The 19,870-nt window shown below is 39.0% G+C and overlaps 1 protein-coding gene across 1 annotated transcript; it reads left to right on the top strand.

Moving 5' to 3' along the window:
* The first annotated feature begins 10,777 nt into the window (after positions 1-10,777).
* Positions 10,778-11,851, top strand: LOC123925071 (NAD-dependent protein deacylase sirtuin-5, mitochondrial-like). The gene is given in 2 exon segments (XM_045978193.1): positions 10,778-10,962; positions 10,965-11,851. Coding segments are annotated over 2 exon segments (585 nt in total). The 5' UTR covers positions 10,778-10,853; the 3' UTR covers positions 11,441-11,851.
* Positions 11,852-19,870: the final 8,019 nt, after the last annotated feature.

Below are 19,870 nucleotides of genomic sequence, written 5' to 3'. Positions count from 1 at the left end.
ATTACTAGATTATAATATGGAACTGTAAATTTCTAGATATAATTGACATATCCACTTACCATGCGGGGATTTCATGGTTTGTAAAAGGTATTAAAATATATATTTCTTTAAACAATGTAAACATGATTTCTAATATTCCTTTGAAAATACTCATATGATTTGACTTTTGTGCTAAACTTTCCTGCTGGCTGAGCAGCACAAAAGGTAGGGGATAGTAAGCAAAAGAGCAGCTGGCTACCTGGAGCAATGTGATTTTTCACGGACTCCTCTCATGTCTTAATGCTGTTTTGCTGGTGATTCCCCCATGCACATAGTTTTGGAATCAGCTGGGGAACCGGGCAGAGTTTGTAATCAGATTTTGATCCCATTCTCGGGATTTTCTCTCTAAATTTTCAGCAGCTATGCTGATTCATGACTGTGTCTTCTGCCACTTAGATCTAGCAAAATCGTAAGTTTTCTCTTGCAAGATCTGATAGAAGGGAGAGCACCTGCAGACACAAAAAGCCACAGACTTAAAATTCTTTTTTTTTTTTACATTTCTCTTCTTTAAATTTATTTATTTTTTTCAGAATAACAGTATTCATTGTTTTTGCACAACACCCAGTGCTCCATGCAATACGTGCCCTCCCTATTACCCAAACCTGGTTCCCCCAACCTCCCACCCCCACCCCTTCAAAACCCTCAGGTTGTTTTTCAGAGTCCATAGTCTCTTATGGTTCGCCTCCCTTCCAATTTTTTTTTTTTTAATAAACATACAATGTATTTTTATCCCCAGGAGTACAGGTCCGTGAATCGCCAGGTTTACACACTTCACAGCACTCACGATAGTACATACCATCCCAAATGTCCATAACCCACTCCCCCTCTCCCAACCCCACCTCCCCCAGCAACCCCCAGTTTGTTTTCGGAGCTTAAGAGTCATTTATGGTTTGTCTCCCTCCCAATCCCATCTTGTTTCATTTATTCTTCTCCTACCCCCCTAACACCACATGTTGCATCTCCACGACCTCTTATCAGGGAGATCATATGATAGTTGTCTTTCTCCGATTGACTTATTTCACTAAGCCTGATACCCTCTAGTTTCATCCACGTCATCACAAATGGCAAGATTTCATTTCTTTTGATGGTTGCATAGTATTCCATTCTGTATATATACCACCTCTTCTTTATCCATTCATCTGTTGATGGACATCTAGGTTCTTTCCATAGTTTGGCTATTGTAGACATTTGCTGCTATAAACATTCGGGTACACGTGCCCCTTCGGATCACTATGTTTGTATCTTTAGGGTAAATACCCAGTAGTGCAATCGCAGGGTCATAGGGTACTACTATTTTCAACATTTTGAGGAACCTCCATGCTGTTTTCCAGAGTGGTTGCACCAGCTTGCATTCCCACCAACAGTGGAGGAGGGTTCCCCTTTCTCCGCATCCTCGCCAGCATCTGTCATTTCCTGACTTGTTAATTTTAGCCATTCTGACTGGTGTGAGGTGATACATTGTGGTTTTGATTTGTATTTCCCTGATGCCGAGTGACGTGGAGCACTTTTTCATGTGTCTGTTGGCCATCTGGATGTCTTCTTTGCAAAAATGTCTGTTCATGTCTTCTGCCCATTTCTTGATTGGATTGTTTGTTCTTTGGGTGTTGAGTTTGCTAAGTTCCTTATAGATTTTGGATACTAACCCTTTATCTGATATGTCGTTTGCAAATATCTTCTCCCATTCTGTCAGTTGTCTTTTGGTTTTGTTAACTGTTTCCTTTGCTGTGCAAAAGCTTTTGATCTTGATGAAATCCCAATAGTTCATTTTTGCCCTTGCTTCCCTTGCCTTTGCCGATGTTCCTAGGAAGATGTTGCTGCGGCTGAGGTCGAAGAGGTTGCTGCCTGCGTTCTCCTCAAGGATTTTGATGGATTCCTTTCTCACATTGAGGTCCCTCATCCATTTTGAGTCTATTTTCGTCTGTGGTGTAAGGAAGTGGTCCAATTTCATTTTTCTGCATGTGGCTGTCCAATTTTCCCAGCACCATTTATTGAAGAGGCTGTCTTTGTTCCATTGGACATTCTTTCCTGCTTTGTTGAAGATTAGTTGACCATAGAGTTGAGTGTCTATTTCTGGGCTCTCTATTCTGTTCCATTGATGTATGTGTCTGTTTTTGTGCCAGTACCATGCTGTCTTGATGATGACAGCTTTGTAATAGAGCTTGAAGTCCGGAATTGTGATGCCACCAACTTTGGCTTTCTTTTTCAATATTCCTTTGGCTATATGAAGTCTTTTCTGGTTCCATATAAACTTTAGGATTATTTGTTCCGTTTCTTGGAAAAAAATGGATGGTATTTTGATAGGGATTGCATTAAATGTGTAGATTGCTTTAGGTAGCATAGACATTTTCACAATATTTATTCTTCCAATCCAGGAGCATGGAACATTTTTCCATTTCTTTGTGTCTTCCTCAATTTCTTTCATGAGTACTTTATAGTTTTCTGCGTATAGATTCTTAGCCTCTTTGGTTAGGTTTATTCCTAGGTATCTTATAGTTTTGGGTACAATTGTAAATGGGATTGACTCCTTAATTTCTCTTTCTTCTGTCTTGTTGTTGGTGTACAGAAATGCAACTGATTTCTGTGCATTGATTTTATATCCTGACACTTTACTGAATTCCTGTACAAGTTCTAGCAGTTTTGGAGTGGAGTCTTTTGGGTTTTCCACATATAGTATCATATCATCTGCAAAGAGTGATAGTTTGACTTCTTCTTTGCCGATTTGGATCCCTTTAATTTCTTTTTGTTGTCTGAATGCTGAGGCCAGGACTTCTAGTACTATGTTGAATAGCAGTGGTGATAATGGACATCCCTGCCGTGTTCCTGACCTTAGCGGAAAAGCTTTCAGTTTTTCTCCATTGAGAATGATATTTGCGGTGGGTTTTTCATAGATGGCTTTGATAATATTGAGGTATGTGCCCTCTGTCCCTACACTTTGAAGAGTTTTGATCAGGAAGGGATGCTGTATTTTGTCAAATGCTTTTTCAGCATCTATTGAGAGTATCATATGGTTCTTGTTCTTTCTTTTATTAATGTGTTCTATCACATTGATTGATTTGCAGATGTTGAACCAACCCTGCAGCCCTGGAATAAATCCCACTTGATCGTGGTGAATAATCCTTTTAATGTACTGTTGAATCCTATTAGCTAGTATTTTGGTGAGAATTTTTGCATCTGTGTTCATCAAGGATATTGGTCTGTAGTTCTCTTTTTTGGTGGGATCCTTGTCTGGTTTTGGGATCAAGGTGATGCTGGCCTCATAAAATGAGTTTGGAAGTTTTCCTTCCCTTTCTATTTTTTGGAACAGTTTCAGGAGAATAGGAATGAGTTCTTCTTTAAATGTTTGGTTGAATTCCCCTGGGAAGCCGTCTGGCCCTGGGCTTTTGTTTGTTTGGAGATTTTTGATGACTGTTTCAATCTCCTTACTGGTTCTGGGCCTGTTCAGGTTTTCTATTTCTTCCTGGTTCAGTTGTGGTAGTTTATATGTCTCTAGGAATGCATCCATTTCTTCCAGATTGTCAAATTTGTTGGCGTAGAGTTGCTCATAGTATGTTCTTATAATTGTCTGTATTTCTTTGGTGTTAGTTGTGATCTTTCCTCTTTCATTCATGATTTTATTGATTTGGGTCCTTTCTCTTTTCTTTTTGATAAGTCTGGCCAGGGGATTATCAATTGTATTGTTTCTTTCAAAGAACCAGCTCCTAGTTTCATTGTTTTTTTTTTTTTATTGTTTTTGTGGTTTCTATTTCATTGATTTCTGCTCTGATCTTTATGATTTCTCTTCTCCTGCTGGGTTTAGGCTTTCTTTCTTGTTCTTTCTCCAGCTCCTTTAAGTGTAGGGTTAGTTTGTGTACTTGATACCTTTCTTGTTTCTTGAGAAAGGCTTGGACTGCTATATATTTTCCTCTCAGGACTGCCTTTGTGGTGTCCCACATATTTTGAACCATTGTGTTTTCAATATCATTTGTTTCCATGAATTTTTTCAATTCTTCTTTAATTTCCTGGTTGACCCATTCATTCTTTAGAAGGATGCTGTTTAGTCTCCATGTATTTGGGTTGTTTCCAGCTTTCCTGTTGTGACTGAGTTCTAGCTTCAGAGCATTGAGGTCTGAAAATATGCAGGGAATGATCCCAATCCTTTGATACCGGTTGAGACCTGATTTAGGACCCAGGATGTGTCTATTCTGGAGAAAGTTCCATGTGCACTAGAGAAGAATGTGTATTCTGTTGCTTTGGGATGAAATGTTCTGAATATATCTGTGATGTCCATCTGGTCCAGTGTGTCATTTAAGGCCTTTATTTCCTTGTTGATCTTTTTCTTGGATGATCTATCCATTTCAGTGAGGGGAGTGTTAAAGTCCCCTACTATTATTGTATTATTATTGATGTGTTTCTTTGATTTTGTTATTAATTGGTTGATATAGTTGGCTGCTCCCACGTTAGGGGCATAGATATTTAAAATGGTTAGATCTTCTTGTTGGACAGACCCTTTGAGTAGGATATAGTGTCCGTCCTCATCTCTTTTAATAGTCTTTGGCTTAAAATCTGATTGATCTGATATAAGGATTGCCACCCCAGCTTTCTTCTGATGTCCATTAGCATGGTAAATTGTTTTCCACACCCTCACTTTAAATCTGGAGGTGTCTTCACGTCTAAAATGAGTTTCTTATAGGCAACATACTGATGGGTTTTGTTTTTTTTATCCATTCTGATACCGTGTCTTTTGATTGGGGCATTTAGCCCATTAACATTCAGGGTAACTATTGAGAGATATGAATTTAGTTCCATTATTAGCCTGTAAGGTGACTGTTACTGTATATTGTCTCTGTACTTTTCTGATCTACTACTTTTAGGCCCTCTCTTTGCTTAGAGGACCCCTTTCAACATTTCCTGTAGAGCTGGTTTGGTGTTTGCAAATTCTTTCAGTTTTTGTTTGTCCTGGAAGCTTTTTATCTCTCCTTCTATTTTCAAGGATAGCCTAGCTGGATAGAGTATTCTTGGCTGCATGTTTTTCTCGTTTAGGGCTCTGAATATATCATGCCAGCTCTTTCTGGCCTGCCAGGTCTCTGGGGATAAGTCTCCTGCCAATCTAATATTTTTTACCATTGTATGTCATAGACTTTTTTTTCCCGGGCTGCTTTCAGGATTTTCTCTTTGTCACTAAGGCTTATAAATTTTACTATTAGGTGACGGGGTGTGGACCTATTCTTGTTGACTTTGAGGGGGGTTCTCTGCATCTCCTGGATTTTGATGCTTCTTCCCTTTGCCATATTAGGGAAATTCTCTCCAGTAATCCTCTCCAATAGACCTTCTGCTCCCTTCTCTCTTTCTTCTTCTTCTGGAATCCCAATTATTCTAATGTTGTTTCGTCTTATGGTGTCACTTATCTCTCAAATTCTGCCCTCGTGGTCCAGTAGCTGTTTGTCCCTCTTTTGCTCGGCTTCTTTATTCTCTGTCATTTGGTCTTCTATATCACTAATTCTTTCTTCTGCCTCATTTATCCTAGCAGTGAGAGCCTCCATTTTTGATTGCACCTCATTAATAGCTTTTTTGATTTCCACTTGGTTAGATTTTAGTTCTTTAATTTCTCCTGAAAGGGCTTTTCTATCTCCAGAGAGGGTTTCTCTAATATATTCCATGCCTTTTTCGAGCCCGGCTAGAATGTTCAGAATCGTCATTCTGAACTCTTGATCTGACATATTACCAATGTCTGTGTTGATTAGGTCCCTAGCCTTCGGTACTGCCTCTTATTCTTTTGTTTGTGGCGATTTTTTTCGCCTTGTCATTTTGTCCAGATAAGAGGATATGAAGGATCAAATAAAATACTAAAAGGGTGGCAAAGACCCCAGAAAAATGGGCTGTAGCCAAATCAGAAGAGACCCCAAATTGTGGGGGGATGAAAGGGGATAAAAAGATGTTCAGAAAAAAAAAAGAAAAAAATTTAAAAAATAAAACAAAAAAATATATAAAAAAGAAAGAAAAAATATATATATTTTGGTAAACTAGTCAAAATACGTAAAAAAGAAAAGGGTAAAAGTTTAAAAAAAATTTAGCAGAAGAAGAAAAAAGAAAGAAAGAAAATTGAAAAAAGAAAAAAAAAATTGAATTAACTGCAAGACTAAAGATTCATGGGGAGAAAGCCATGAGTTCCGTGCTTTGCTTTCTCCTCCTCTGGAATTGCTCTGCTGTCTTAGGAATTGAATCTGCTTTCTCCTTGATAGATGAACTTCGTCCTGGCTGGATATTTTGTTGATCTTCTGGGGGAGGGGCCTGTTGTAGTGACTCTCAAGTGTCTTTGCCTGAGGTGGAATTGCACCGCCCTTACCGGGGGCTGGACTAAGTAATCGGCTCGGGTTCGCTTTTGGGAGCTTCTGTTCCCTGAACGCTTTCCGTAGAGTTCCGGAGGATGGGAATGAAAATGGCGGCCTCCTAGTCTCCGGCCCAGAGGAGCCGAGAGCCCGGGGCCCTACTCCTCAGTGCGCCCTCAGAGGACAGCACCCAATCACTCCCGTATCCCCAGCCTCTAGTCTCACTCCGAGCTCAGCCAGTCCGCGACCAGTTCAAGGTAACCCCGAGCTGAGAGTTCAGGCCTCGGCTCTGTCTCTGTAGCCGGCTTCTCCGTTCTAATACCTGCGAGCTCTGCAACACTCCGACACCCCCGATCCTTCTGTGACCCTGCGGGACCTGGGGCCACGCTGACCCCGCGTGGGCTTCACCCCAGTTTAGCCTCTGGAGCAATGTCCCTCAGTGGAACAGACTTTTAAAAGTCCTGATTTTGTGCTCCGTTGCTCAGCCGCTTGCCGGGAGCCAGCCGGCCCCTCCCCCACGGTCTATCTTCCCGTTGTTTTAGATTCACTTCTTTGCCAGTCCTACCTTTCAGAAAGTGGTTGATTTTCTGTTTCTAGAATTGCTGTTCTTCTTCTCTTCGATCTCCCATTGGATTTGTAGGTGCTTGCAATGTTTAGATAAGCTATTGAGCTGATCTCCTGCTACCTGATGTAGTCTCAGCCTGCTACTTCTCTGCCATCTTGACTCTTCAATCAAATTCTTTTGTTTTATTTTATTTTATTATTATGTTCAGTTAGCCAACACATAGTCCATTATTAGCTTTGTTTTTGTTTTTGTTTTTTTTTTAAGATTTTATTTATTTATTTGACAGACAGAGATCACAAGTAGGCAAGAGAGGCAGGCAGGGAGAGAGAGGAGGAAGCAGGCTCCCCACTGAGCAGAGAACCTGATGTGGGGTTCGATCCCAGGATCCTGGGACCATGACCTGAGCTGAAATCCAAGGCTTTAACCCACTGAGCCACCGAGGCGCCTCCATTATTAGTTTTTGATGTAGTGCTCAGCGATTCATTGGTTGCATATTATACCCAGTGCTTATTACAACATGTAACATCCTTAATACCCTTCACCCGGTTACCCCATTCCCCCAACCCCTCCCTTTTGTAACCTTCTGTTTGGTTCCTGGAGTCCAGAGTCTCTCATGGTTTGTTTCCCTCTCGATTTCTTTCCATTCAGCTTTCCCTCCCTTCCCCTGTGGTCCTCTGCACTATTCCTTATGTTCCACCTATGAGTGAAACCATACGATAATTGTCTTTCTCTGCTTGACTAATTTCACTTGGTATAATCCCCTCCAGCTCCATCCATGTCGATGCAAATGGTGGGTATTCATCCTTTCTGATGGCTGAGTAATAGTCCATTGCATATATGGACCACATCTTCTTTATCCGTTCATCTGTTGAAGGACATCTCAGCTCCTTCCACAGTTTGGCTATTGTGGAAATTGTTGGTATGAACATTGGGGTGCATGTGCCCCTTCTTTTCACTTCTTCTGTATCTTTGGGGTAAATACTTAGTTGTGCAATTGCTGGGTCATAGGGTAGTTCTACTTTTAATGTCTTGAAGAAGCTACATACTGCAAGGTTTGTTGTTGTACATAAAATTCTTACGCATCATAGTGTGTTTGATTTAACAAGTGCTGCTGCCTGCATAAACACTTTCTTTCAAGTCTTCTTGTTTGCTTTTAATACTTTGTATTTCCAGAGGATAGCTCTTATTCTAAATTGATAAAGCTTGTTTGAGACCTACTAGTTGGAAGTTATAGAATTGTTTCCATCGTATAACTATGGAAACTCAAAGGGTCAAAATATGACTGGGAATTGTATGAAAATGTTTTGCTTGAAATTGTATGAAAATAACATGGTGAGAAAGATGTTTCTTGTGTGGTTAGCAAATAGAGAAGTTTTGTAAACCTCACTCAATAAGGGAATCTAATTCTCATTTGTCTGTCTATACATATTATATTTTTTACTAGGAGAATATTGGGAATTTTATGTAGATTTTGTGCTTCCATTTAAAGCAATAAGAAGCTTATGTTAGCTTGTCAAAAAGGAATTTATTGGTAAGAAATTAGGAACATGTGGAATAGATGGGTAGGCTGGCTAAAGTAAGTCTGAATATTAAAAGGCTCAGGGAGAGCCTCCCGAGAACTCCAGAGGGCAGGAAGGAGGAAGTAAGAAACTGTTCGCCAGTCAAGGTGCAAGCACTGGAAGAATGAATCACAGCTGCCCTGGCTTTCCCTTTGTTACTCATTCAAGATTCAAATATGAAGGATCCAACTGGCCAAGCTCAGATCATGTGCTCACCTTGGCCTTACTGGGAATTGATTGGACAGGCTGTACTTAGATTGCTTTCAGTATTCTCAAATTGACATCTGTGTTTAATTTTTTCTGGTCGACACAGAAGGTAGAAGAGGCACTCAAAAGGAAGTTGTGATTCTATAATGCAGTGGATACATAGCCCATACCTTTAGTGTAGTTTCTCTCTCCACCATTACAATGAACTTAACAAGTTGTGTCTTGTTAAACTTTCAACTCCCAATACATGGGCAGTGCCTGACACATAGTTAGCTCATGTTACTGACTGGTTTAGCATCTTATTAAATATAAAATCCCTAAAATTGAAAGAGAAAATTTTATTCATAAATCTTAAAACCAATAATTTGCTATCTTTGCTTATAGTTTTATTTTACTATGATTAAACAATCTAAATAATGAGTAAATTCTGCCATCATAGGGTTCCTTCACTTGATTTTTAGTGTTATAATAATTGAGAAAAAGTAACATTATAAATTGACTGAGAAAGCAGAAAATGAAGTCAGGCATGCCTGTAACAGATGGTAAAAACAAACTCATCATTGTTATCATTTCATCATTTCTCATCAAATTCATTATTGATTCTAACACTTGTATTTGCACCATGTTTCCCAAGGTAGAAGAAAAAATGCTTTATGTATTACTCAAGGGGAGAGAGAAATGCCTTTGATGATCTTTACATATGAAGAATGGGATTTGATTACTTATAGTTACCTGCTGTTCACATAGTATATCTGGAGACAAAGTGAACCAAATCCTAAAACAGGCTGTATGAAAAACAGGGGCAGCAGAGTGAAGGCAAGAGGTAGAAGTAGACAAATTGATCTCTCTTGCAAAAAACAAGCCAGAATATCTAGAAAAAGGTTCAGTCGTGCTAGTTTTATTTTGTTTAACTCAGAGCAATAGTGGAGTTTGCATCTTGCTTTACTGAAGTCCTCCCTTTGAATATAAGATACAAACCACTGAAAAATTCTAAAAAAAAAAATTGAAATGTATTAATCTCTTAAACTGATAACCTGTTTCTGAAGACCTGTGCCCTGTAAGAATTACCATGTTCCTATCAGTGGCATTTAAAATCAGTCCATTTCCTCTCTGAGTTTTGTTATACCCTAATTTATTTTGTGCTTATATATCCTTCAGGTCACTCTTTGCCAACATGAATCGAAATTCACATGTTAGCCATGTTAGCAGCAACTGACCTAAAATGAGTTTTCCTACTCTTAGCTGCTAGTGCGAAGTCCTCAGTAACAGCTGTCAGCCCCATGTGAATCATGCAAATGGCACACTGACACATCGTTACAGGGTAGACTTTATGACAACTCTTGAATCCTTTACAAGCAAGTAGTTTCTCTTATGAATTCACAACTACACTAATGTCTGAGAATGTTGACATTCTTTAAAGCAGAAATGGGGAGAGGGAAATAAAGGGACAAATGTCAAAAAACTTTTGGTCCTTTTGACTGTGGGCGAGAATAGAGAATTGGGATGGAAAAGAAGTAACTGATGAGAGAGTAGAAAAGTATTTAAGGAGAATTTCTCCCTTTTAGGGTGTATATGTGTATGCATGTGTTTATATTTACTTTTTTCAACTTTTAAAAAGTGTTATAAGAAAAGTTTGAATTAATTTTCTTTTTTTTTCTTTTATTTATTTATTTATTTATTTAATTTATTCATTTATTTGTTTATTTACAGCATAACAGTGTTCACTGTTTTGGCATCACACCTAGTGCTCCATGCAGTACGTGCCCTCCCTATTACCCACCACCTGGTTCCTCAACCTCCCACCCCCCACCCCCCCCCACCCCCGCCCCTTCAAAACCCTCTGGTTGTTTTTCAGAGTCCATAGTCTCTCATGGTTCATCTCCCTTTCCAGTTTCCCTCAACTCCCTCTCCTCTCCATCTCCCCATGTCCTCCATGTTATTTGTTATGCTCCACAAATAAGTGAGACCATATGATACTTGACTCTCTCTGCTTGACTTATTTCGCTCAGCATAATTTCTTCCAGTCCCGTCCATGTTGCTACAAAAGTTGGGTATTCATCCTTTCTGATGGAGGCATAATACTCCATTGTGTATGGAGCTCAGGACCTGGCCACCCCGCAGGCCTTTGCACGAAACCCTTCCCTGGTGTGGGAGTTCTACCACTACCGGCGGGAGGTCATGCTGAGCAAGGAGCCGAACCCGGGGCACCTTGCCATTGCTGAATGTGAGGCCCGGCTGCGCGAGCAGGGCCGACGGGTCATAGTCATCACTCAGAACATCGATGAGCTTTCCTTCTGGAAATCCATGGTAGCTTATTTAAAACCCGCTGTACCTCTTGTGGCGTTGTGGCTGAGAATTACAAGAGTCCCATTTGTGCGGCTTTATCAGGGAAAGGTGCTCCAGACCCTGAAGCTCAAGATGCTGGGATCCCAGTGGAGAAACTTCCCCGGTGTGAAGAGGCCAGGTGCGGGGGTCTGCTGCGACCCCATGTGGTGTGGTTTGGAGAAAACCTGGATCCTGCCATTCTGGAAGAGGTTGACAAAGAGCTGACCCTCTGCGACTTGTGTCTAGTGGTGGGAACTTCCTCCGTGGTTTCTCCTGCCGCCATGTTCGCACCCCAGGTGTCTGCCCGGCGAGTGCCAGTGGCCGAATTCAACATGGAAACCACCCCGGCCACCAACAGATTCAGGTTCCATTTCCAGGGGCCATGTGGTACTACTCTTCCTGAAGCCCTTGCTCCTCATGAAACTGAAAATGTTTCTTAGTTGCCCTGCGGAAAGAAGAAATCGTAGTACCTAGTACTAAGTACCTGGCCACAGACGGAAGAGAACCAGTCGTGGGACAGTGAGCTAAATACTGGAAGATCTCAGAACACCCTCCAGTTCCCTGGCTGGAATCCCACCTGATGATAAGTGATGGGGGCTTAGAAGCAATAATAGCGAACACTCTTAGAAGTCAGCAAACTGTCAAGTTAATGCATCTTGTGTGGGTTAAACATAAGATATCTCATGGGTGTTTGGTCCTGGAAAGGGAAATTTTTTTGTAATTAGATTATCTTTTTAAAAAAGTAATTATCCTGCTTGAATTGTTGCCATCTAGACACAGAGAAAAGAAGAGGGCTAAACCTTGGTATTTCTGATTTTTGCCAAGTTTTGGCAGAAAATAAAATCACTCTCTATAGTAAAAAAAAAAAAAAAAAAAAAATTTCCAATTTTTTTCCCCCAATTCACTTTTCCTTTCCTTCTCCTAATGCTCTCCATGTTTCCTTATGCTCCACAAATAAGTGAGACCATATGATACTTGACTCTCTCTGCTTGACTTATTTCGCTCAGCATAATTTCTTCCAGTCCCGTCCATGTTGCTACAAAAGTTGGGTATTCATCCTTTCTGATGGAGGCATAATACTCCATTGTGTATATGGACCACATCTTCCTTATCCATTCATCCGTTGAAGGGCATCTTGGTTCTTTCCACAGTTTGGCGACCGTAGCCATTGCTGCAATAAACATTGGGGTACAGATGGCCCTTCTTTTCATTACATCTGTATCTTTGGGGTAAATACCCAGCAGTGCAATTGCAGGGTCATAGGGAAGCTCTATTCTTAATTTCTTCAGGAGTCTCCTCACTGTTCTCCAAAGTGGCTGCACTAACTTGCATTCCCACCAACAGTGTAAGAGGGTTCCCCTTTCTCCACATCCTCTCCAACACACGTTGTTTCCTGTCTTGCTAATTTTGGCCATTCTAACTGGTGTCAGGTGGTATCTCAATGTTGTTTTAATTTGAATCTCCCTGATGGCTAGTGATGATGAACATTTTTTCATGTGTCTGATAGCCATTTGTATGTCTTCGTTGGAGAAGTGTCTGTTCATATCTTCTGCCCATTTTTCGATATGATTATCTGTTCTGTGTGTGTTGAGTTTGAGAAGTTCTTTATAGATCCTGGATATCAACCTTTTGTCTGTACTACTGTCATTTGCAAATATCTTTTCCCATTCCGTGGGTTGCCTTTTTGTTTTGTTGACTGTTTCCTTTGCTGTGCAGAAACTTTTGATCTTGATGAAGTCCCAAAAGTTCATTTTTGCTTTTGTTTCCTTGGCCTTTGGAGACATATCTTGAAAGAAGTTGCTGTGGCTGATATCAAAGAGATTACTGCCTATGTTCTCCTCTAGGATTCTGATAGATTCCTGTCTCACGTTGAGGTCTTTTATCCATTTCGAGTTTATCTTTGTGTACGGTGTAAGAGAATGGTCAAGTTTCATTCTTCTACATATCGCTGTCCAGTTTTCCCAGCACCATTTATTGAAGAGACTGTCTTTTTTCCATTGAATATTTTTTCCTGTTTTGTCGAAGATTATTTCACCATAGAGTTGAGGGTCCATATCTGGGCTCTCCACTCTGTTCCACTGGTCTTTGTGTCTGTTTTTATGCCAGTACCACGCTGTTTTGGTGATCACAGCTTTGTAGTAAAGCTTGAAATCGGGTAACGTGATGCCGCCAGTTTTGTTTTTGTTTTTCAACATTTCCTTAGCAATTCGGGGTCTCTTCTGAGTCCATACAAATTTTAGGATTATTTACTCCAGCTCTTTGAAAAATACTGGTGGAATTTTGATCGGAATGGTTAATTTTATTTTCTGCTCATTTTCTCTCACAAGGTTTGCTCCTTTTAGAAAGATGAAACTGATAGGAAATCTTCTAAGTGGAGAGGCAAGAAACATGATTCAATATATCCAATCAGAGCAAGGTGAAAGACACTAATTGGTAAGAGATATAAAGTTTTATCTTAGAAATAGTGATTTTTTAAGAAATACAATTCATAAATCATAAGTGTCCTGAGATTACAAATAAATGATAACACTTTCCAATGGTAAAAAATTGGTACATTACTTTTTCATAATTCACTTTGTCTCATCTGCTTTTTTACAACAGTTTAAGTTGAGCAGGATACCATTAGCCACAACTGCACAACTGTAGAGGAGGCAATGGTAGTTCTGGAAAGTGAGTTAACTTGACTTGTGGAACATAGTTACATAAGGGAAAAAATCAGTTTCAGAATTCCTTCTTACTGATTTCTGGTCCAGGGAGTTTGATTCAGTATTATACTTTTTGAGTGGGAGTTGTTTGAGTAATACAGGATCTGGGAAGCTAAACTCCTTTATATTTTATTTTCTTGCACTGTAGAAAGCACACAGAGGTAAAAGTAAAGATCCACATCTGATAGCTGCATAGCCTTTAAGCCTGGGGATTAATGTAGAAGTGCACCACCAAATATGGCTTTCTTACCTTGTTAGAAAATATTAAGAAAGATCACAAGTAGGCGGAGAGGCAGTCACAGAGAGAGAGGAGGAAGCACGCTCCCTGCTGAGCAGAGAGCCCGATGTGGGGCTCGATCCAGGGACCCTGAGATCATGACCTGAGCCGAAGGCAGAGGCTTAACCCACTGAGCCACCCAGGCGCCCCAGAAAATATTACTTTCTTGTGGTGCCTGCGTGGCTCAGTCAGTTAAGTGGCTGCCTTCAGCTCAGGTCATGATCCCAGTGTCCTGGGATTGAGCCCCACATCGGGCTCTCTGCTCGGTGGAGAGCCTGCTTCTCCCTCTCCCTCTGCCTGCTGCTCTGCCTACTTGTGCTCTCTTTCTATCTCTCTGTCAAATAAATAACTAAATATAAAGAAAAAATATTACTTTCTTTAGTTGGAACAGGTGAGAGGCACTTAAGAAATCAGAAGGTTAATGGTATTAATTAAAATAATCATAGAAGTAAAAACAGAAGTGGTTATGTCTTAATTGAGTTTTGTTAAATATCAAATTTATAATGGAAAATAATTGTTGAGCTACAATTAAGAGCCTAGCATTTACTAGGTGTTGGGGGGGAGTCCATTTTGTAGGATATTTCATTCTTTTTGAATTCCTCAAGATCTCTGTTAAGAAGTAACAAAATTCTCTTAGTCTTTGGTGCTATTATAATTTAATAAGAGGAATATTGGAGCTTAATATCATATTTGTTCCAAATATTATGGATATGTTTAAACCAGTTTTTCCCATTTAACAGATTTTTTTTTCTTACATGATGAGCAATCTGATAGATGCTATGAAAAACTGAAATTCATTGTTGATAATTTTGTGTAAAAATTAAACGTCGTTACTATAAAGTTGAACAGAGGAAAACAATTATTATAACTTTAGCACTTATTCAAGCAATTTACAGTATAATTTTTATGAATCCCCACCAGAATATAAAATGCAATACTTCTCTATTTGCAGTTAGTTTTTATCCAGGAAGTAGACTGTTACATGAAACTCTTGCCTTGGCACATCTTTGTATTCTTAGACAAATTACTTGAATTTGTAATTTGTGAGATTTTACCTTTAGACAGATTACTTAAGTTTCCTGATTTTTCATTAGTAAAATAGGTAAATGTGTATAATTTTGAGGTGATTTATAATTTATTACCCTAAAAATCTCTGTGTCCTACTGTTCATTACTGAACTATTATTTCATAAAACATGTGTTTAAATATTTAATATTTAATCATCTAGGAAACAAAGTTACTAGGCACATGCCATGTGCCAGTTAGTTTCATTTAATTACACACACGTTTAAAAAAAAAATAGGAAGTAATTATGCCCAGTGCTTCTGATGAAACAGGGATGTTGTTACTTGTCTTGCATTTCATGGCTAGGGAAAAGATGTGGGGTCTGAACTTATGTTATGACTGACTTGAAAATTAAGGCACTTTTCATTCTACTGCATAAAATTTCTAAAATGATCTATTAAGTGTCTCTCATAATGGAGTGCATCCATAATGCACTAGGAATTTTATTTACACTAAGGAAGTTTATTGTGTCTTGAGCTGGCCTCATGAAATTTTTTTTTTAAGATTTTATTTATTTATTTGACAGAGAGAGATCACAAGTAGACAGAGAGGGAGGCTGAGAGAGAGAGAGGGAAGCAGGCTCCCTGCTGAGCAGACAGCCTGATGTGGGACTTGATCCCAGGACCCTGAGATCATGACCTGAGCCGAAGGCAGCGGCTTAACCCACTGAGCCACCCAGGCGCCCCTGGCCTCATGAAATTTTTGAAGTCAAGCACTAGATTCTATTCATACTGAATCTCTTTGTCTCATAAGGGGCCCGGGACATGGTGAGTTTCTGATAAGAACTTGTTCAGTGAATGAATGAATGAATGAATGTTGACTCTAAATTTGAAAGATGCAGACAGCAGGAGACCTAGTGAAAGCTGGGAAAATGCCTAGTCGAAATGCTTAAAATTGTGGTGGCCAAATATAATCTGACGATAACATTGACTAACATTTAATATTCATACAGTTATTTTAGTTTTCTAAGATTTAAACCTGTTCTTTATCTCTCCCACAAATCTTTTTAAAAATTCTATTGCACTCATAAATTATTTGCATGGTGTTCGTTGTGAAGAGGATTTAAGGAAGGGAATTTATTTCTGTTCATATGCATAGCACAAAGTGGAGTCAGAAGTGAGATAATGTAAAATTTGTAAACATTTACAAAAAGTGTTAAGATGGCTTTTCTTCTTTTAAGGATTTTCTTCATTCCTTTGGGTATCCTCTGGGTTATTGGCCAACTGCACAGTTTATTGAGGTTTCTTATGATAATGGAATGTTATGAATTAGATGCACATGAAATTTTGTACAAATTTTTGTTTATGACAAAATAGATTTGCTTTACGTCAGGATTTGCTTTCTTATATGAAACTCAGAAGTTACAGGATATACAATACTTTTTTTTTTTTATGAAGAGCTCACACATTTCTCATTAGAGAAATTGATCTCTTGGCAAATTATGTACTACCTTAGTGACAGAGTATTTCCTCTCCCGCCTGCCATAGGCATAGCGCCAGTGATTCTCAGTTCACCTCGAACTTCATCTGAAGCTTCAAAAAGCCATGTTTTAATTCGATGAGATGTTATTTTGCTTATTGAAGAGATTCTGTTTTCGTAAAATTGAAATGTTAAAGTGACATACAAGCATCTAAAGCTAAAAGGAAGATCTCCAAATTCCGACCTGAAATATTGTTAAATATAATTACGTAACAAAATATAATGTATATGGTACTATACTACACAAGATATATGATGTTATTATAAATACAAGGGATGGAATCACCTGGTGAGTTAACATGAAAATTTGTCAGATAAAAATGTCCCTGTCCATTTCCCTTGATGGTTACTTTGCAACCGAAGATGATTTTTGCAGATGTGCTCAGGTTGCTTCTCTTTCCTTTTTAATACTCTTCCCTTCTTTTAAGATAAAAATAAAAATAGTTCTTTTAAAAGGCTTTATATACTCTGGTTTTTGTCTCTTTCTTCGGAATCTTTGCTAATCAGCCTCTTTCCCTCTTGGTGAATCACTCCCAGTGACCTTATTTTAGTCACACTACCTTCTGTTTTAAGGATTGCATGAAGTTTTTCTCTCTCCTCATTTGCCAGATTGCCTTTTACTTATCCAGTAAATTTTATCCGAGGTAGGCTTCCTTAGGGAAACTTTGCTAATTATCTGGAGATGGTCATATCTCCCCTGATCTTTATTCTCATGCTTTTCTTTAAAGTTCTTATCAAAGTTACTCAAACAATTATTCCATCAATTTGTGCCTCCAACTGTAATCTCTACGAAGGTTAAGGTCATGACTCTACCAGATTTCCTCTTCACTCTATACCAAGACTAGTCCTGATATTTGTTTAACAGAAGAATCCCCAGTAAATATTTTACATTTCTAGCTTAAATTAAATAATCACATCTTTATAATTTTATGGGCATATTATCAATAATGGGATAATGGAAATTACAAAAACACATTTCGCAAATAGTAACTAAAGGTCTAGCTTTTTTTAAAATTTCATTTATTTATTTGAAAGAGAGGGCACAAGAAATCACAAGCAGGGATTGTTGCCAGGGGACAGGGGGAAATAGGGTCCCTGGTGAGCAGGGAGCCCGATGTGGGGTTCCATCCTCCTGGGATCATGACCTGAGCCAAAGGCAGATGCTTAACCTAATGAGCCATCCAGGTGTCCTCTAAATATCTAGTTTTACTGTCTAATACTGTTAACTTCCTAAACCCTGAGGTACAAATTATCCTCATTTTCAAAGAGGGATATAATTTAAGATATTATGTAACTTATTAATTATAAAATATATACTTTTTAATTTGACTATATCTTGGTATCTTCTTTTAATGAATTTTATGTATCAGATAAAGCTTTTTTTTTTTTTTTAAGATTTTATTTGGTAGAGGCAGGGGAGCAGCAGGCAGAGGGAGAGACAGGCAAAGGGAGAAGTGGGTTTTCTGCTGAGCAGAGCCCAACATGGGACTCAATCTCAGGACACTGGAATCCTGACCTGAGCCACCCAGGCATCACAAATCTGGGTTTAAATAATAATTTTTTCCCTTATTAAAGACTGGTCCAAGTAGTGCTGCATGACTTCCCAACCTAAGATAGAAAAGGAAGGACTTCTTTCCTTAACCATCTCGGGATGTTCATCCTTAAGCCCAGCCACCATGCAGCGAGGGTACCCAGGTCATGTTGTAGGGGTTCAGGTAAGAGCCCTGCTGAGGTCTGGTCACTTCCAGAATCAAATGCCAGATATAAGTGAGGAAGCCTTTAAGATAATTGAGGCTTCATCTGCTGTCTGATTGTAGGTATATGAGAAAGTCTGAACAAGAACTACCACTAGAGTCCATCTAAGCCATAGAATTCTGATAACAAATAATTATAATTGATTATCAATTTTATACCCTTTGGTTTGGGATTTAAAGAATAAATTTTATTTATTTATTTGAGAGCGAGAACTTGCAGTGGGGAGGGGCAGAGAGAGAGAGAGAGAAGTAGACTCCCTGATGAGCAGGAAACCAGGCTTGGGGCTTGATCCCAGGACCTGGAGATCATGATCTGAGCTGAAGGCAGATGTGTTTTTTGTTTGTTTGTTTTTTTTTTTGAACCAACAATATTGTCTTTTTTAATTATCAAAAATGGTCGACATAACAAGAAACTTCTCAAATTATTCTGAAGTATGTACCACTTACCTTTTCATTTCAAAGTATTCACTGAGAAGACATAATTATTTTCCCACCTCTTTTCCAACTACAATTCATGTTGGAATCCTTTATTATATTTTATTAATAGCTCAGAGGCCCATGATTGTTGAACTGGTGAGGGCAAAGATATCAGGTGATTTGCATGTATTTGAGTCTCATTGCCAGCTCAACTTGGGGAAGACTGTGAGCCACAGAGAGGAGAATGCCTGGTATTTAGGAGTCATTCAATAGATAAAATTAAGGGAAAAAAATCATGTTCATACATACAGTCCTATGTATGTATGTTAACTTGTATGTATGTTAACTTGTCTTATTTCAGTATCAAACTAAAACTTTTGAAATTCCATTTTAAACTGATAATTCTGTAGATCTCTTGTATCCTAAAATTCTTTTCTCAGAATGGGATTTCTTGGACTTTTCCACATAGTTTTTCTCAGTCCTAGCCAGGATCAAGCACTCTTCCTGTTAACTTATATGTCTGTCTTTCTTTTTTTAAAATTTTTAATTAACATATGATATATTATTAGCCCCAGGGGTACAGGTCTGTAAATTGCCAGGCTTACACACTTCACAGCACTCACCATAGCACATACACTTCCCAATGTCCATAACCCAACCACCCTCTCCCTACCCACCGACCCTCGGCAACCCTCAGTTTGTTTTGTGACATTAAGAGTCTCTTATGGTTTGTCTCCCTCCCGATCCCATCTTGTTTTATTTATTCTTTTCCTACCCCCAACTCCCCCCACATTGCATCTCCCCTTTCTCATATCAGGGAGGTCATATGATCATTGTCTTTCTCTGATTGACTTATTTCGCTAAGCATAATACCCTCTAGTTCCATCCACGTCGTTGCAAATGGCAAGATTTCATTTCTTTTGATGGCTGCATAGTATTCTGTTGTATATATATACCACATTTTCTTTATCCATTCATCTGTTGATGGACATCTAGATTCTTTTCATAGTTTGGCTATTGTGGACATTGCTGCTATAAATATTCGGGTGCATATGCCCCTTCAGATCACTACATTTGTATCTTTAGGGTAAATACCCAGTAGTGCAATTGCTGGGTCATAGGGTAGCTCTATTTTCAACTTTTTGAGGAACCTCCATGCTGTTTTCCAGAGTG

The sequence above is a fragment of the Meles meles genome, chromosome 14, assembly GCF_922984935.1.
Source record: "Meles meles chromosome 14, mMelMel3.1 paternal haplotype, whole genome shotgun sequence".
Classification (NCBI taxonomy): Eukaryota; Metazoa; Chordata; class Mammalia; order Carnivora; family Mustelidae; genus Meles; species Meles meles.
The sequence above is the reverse complement of the archived record's forward strand: the minus strand, read 5'-3'. Positions and strand labels throughout refer to the sequence as shown.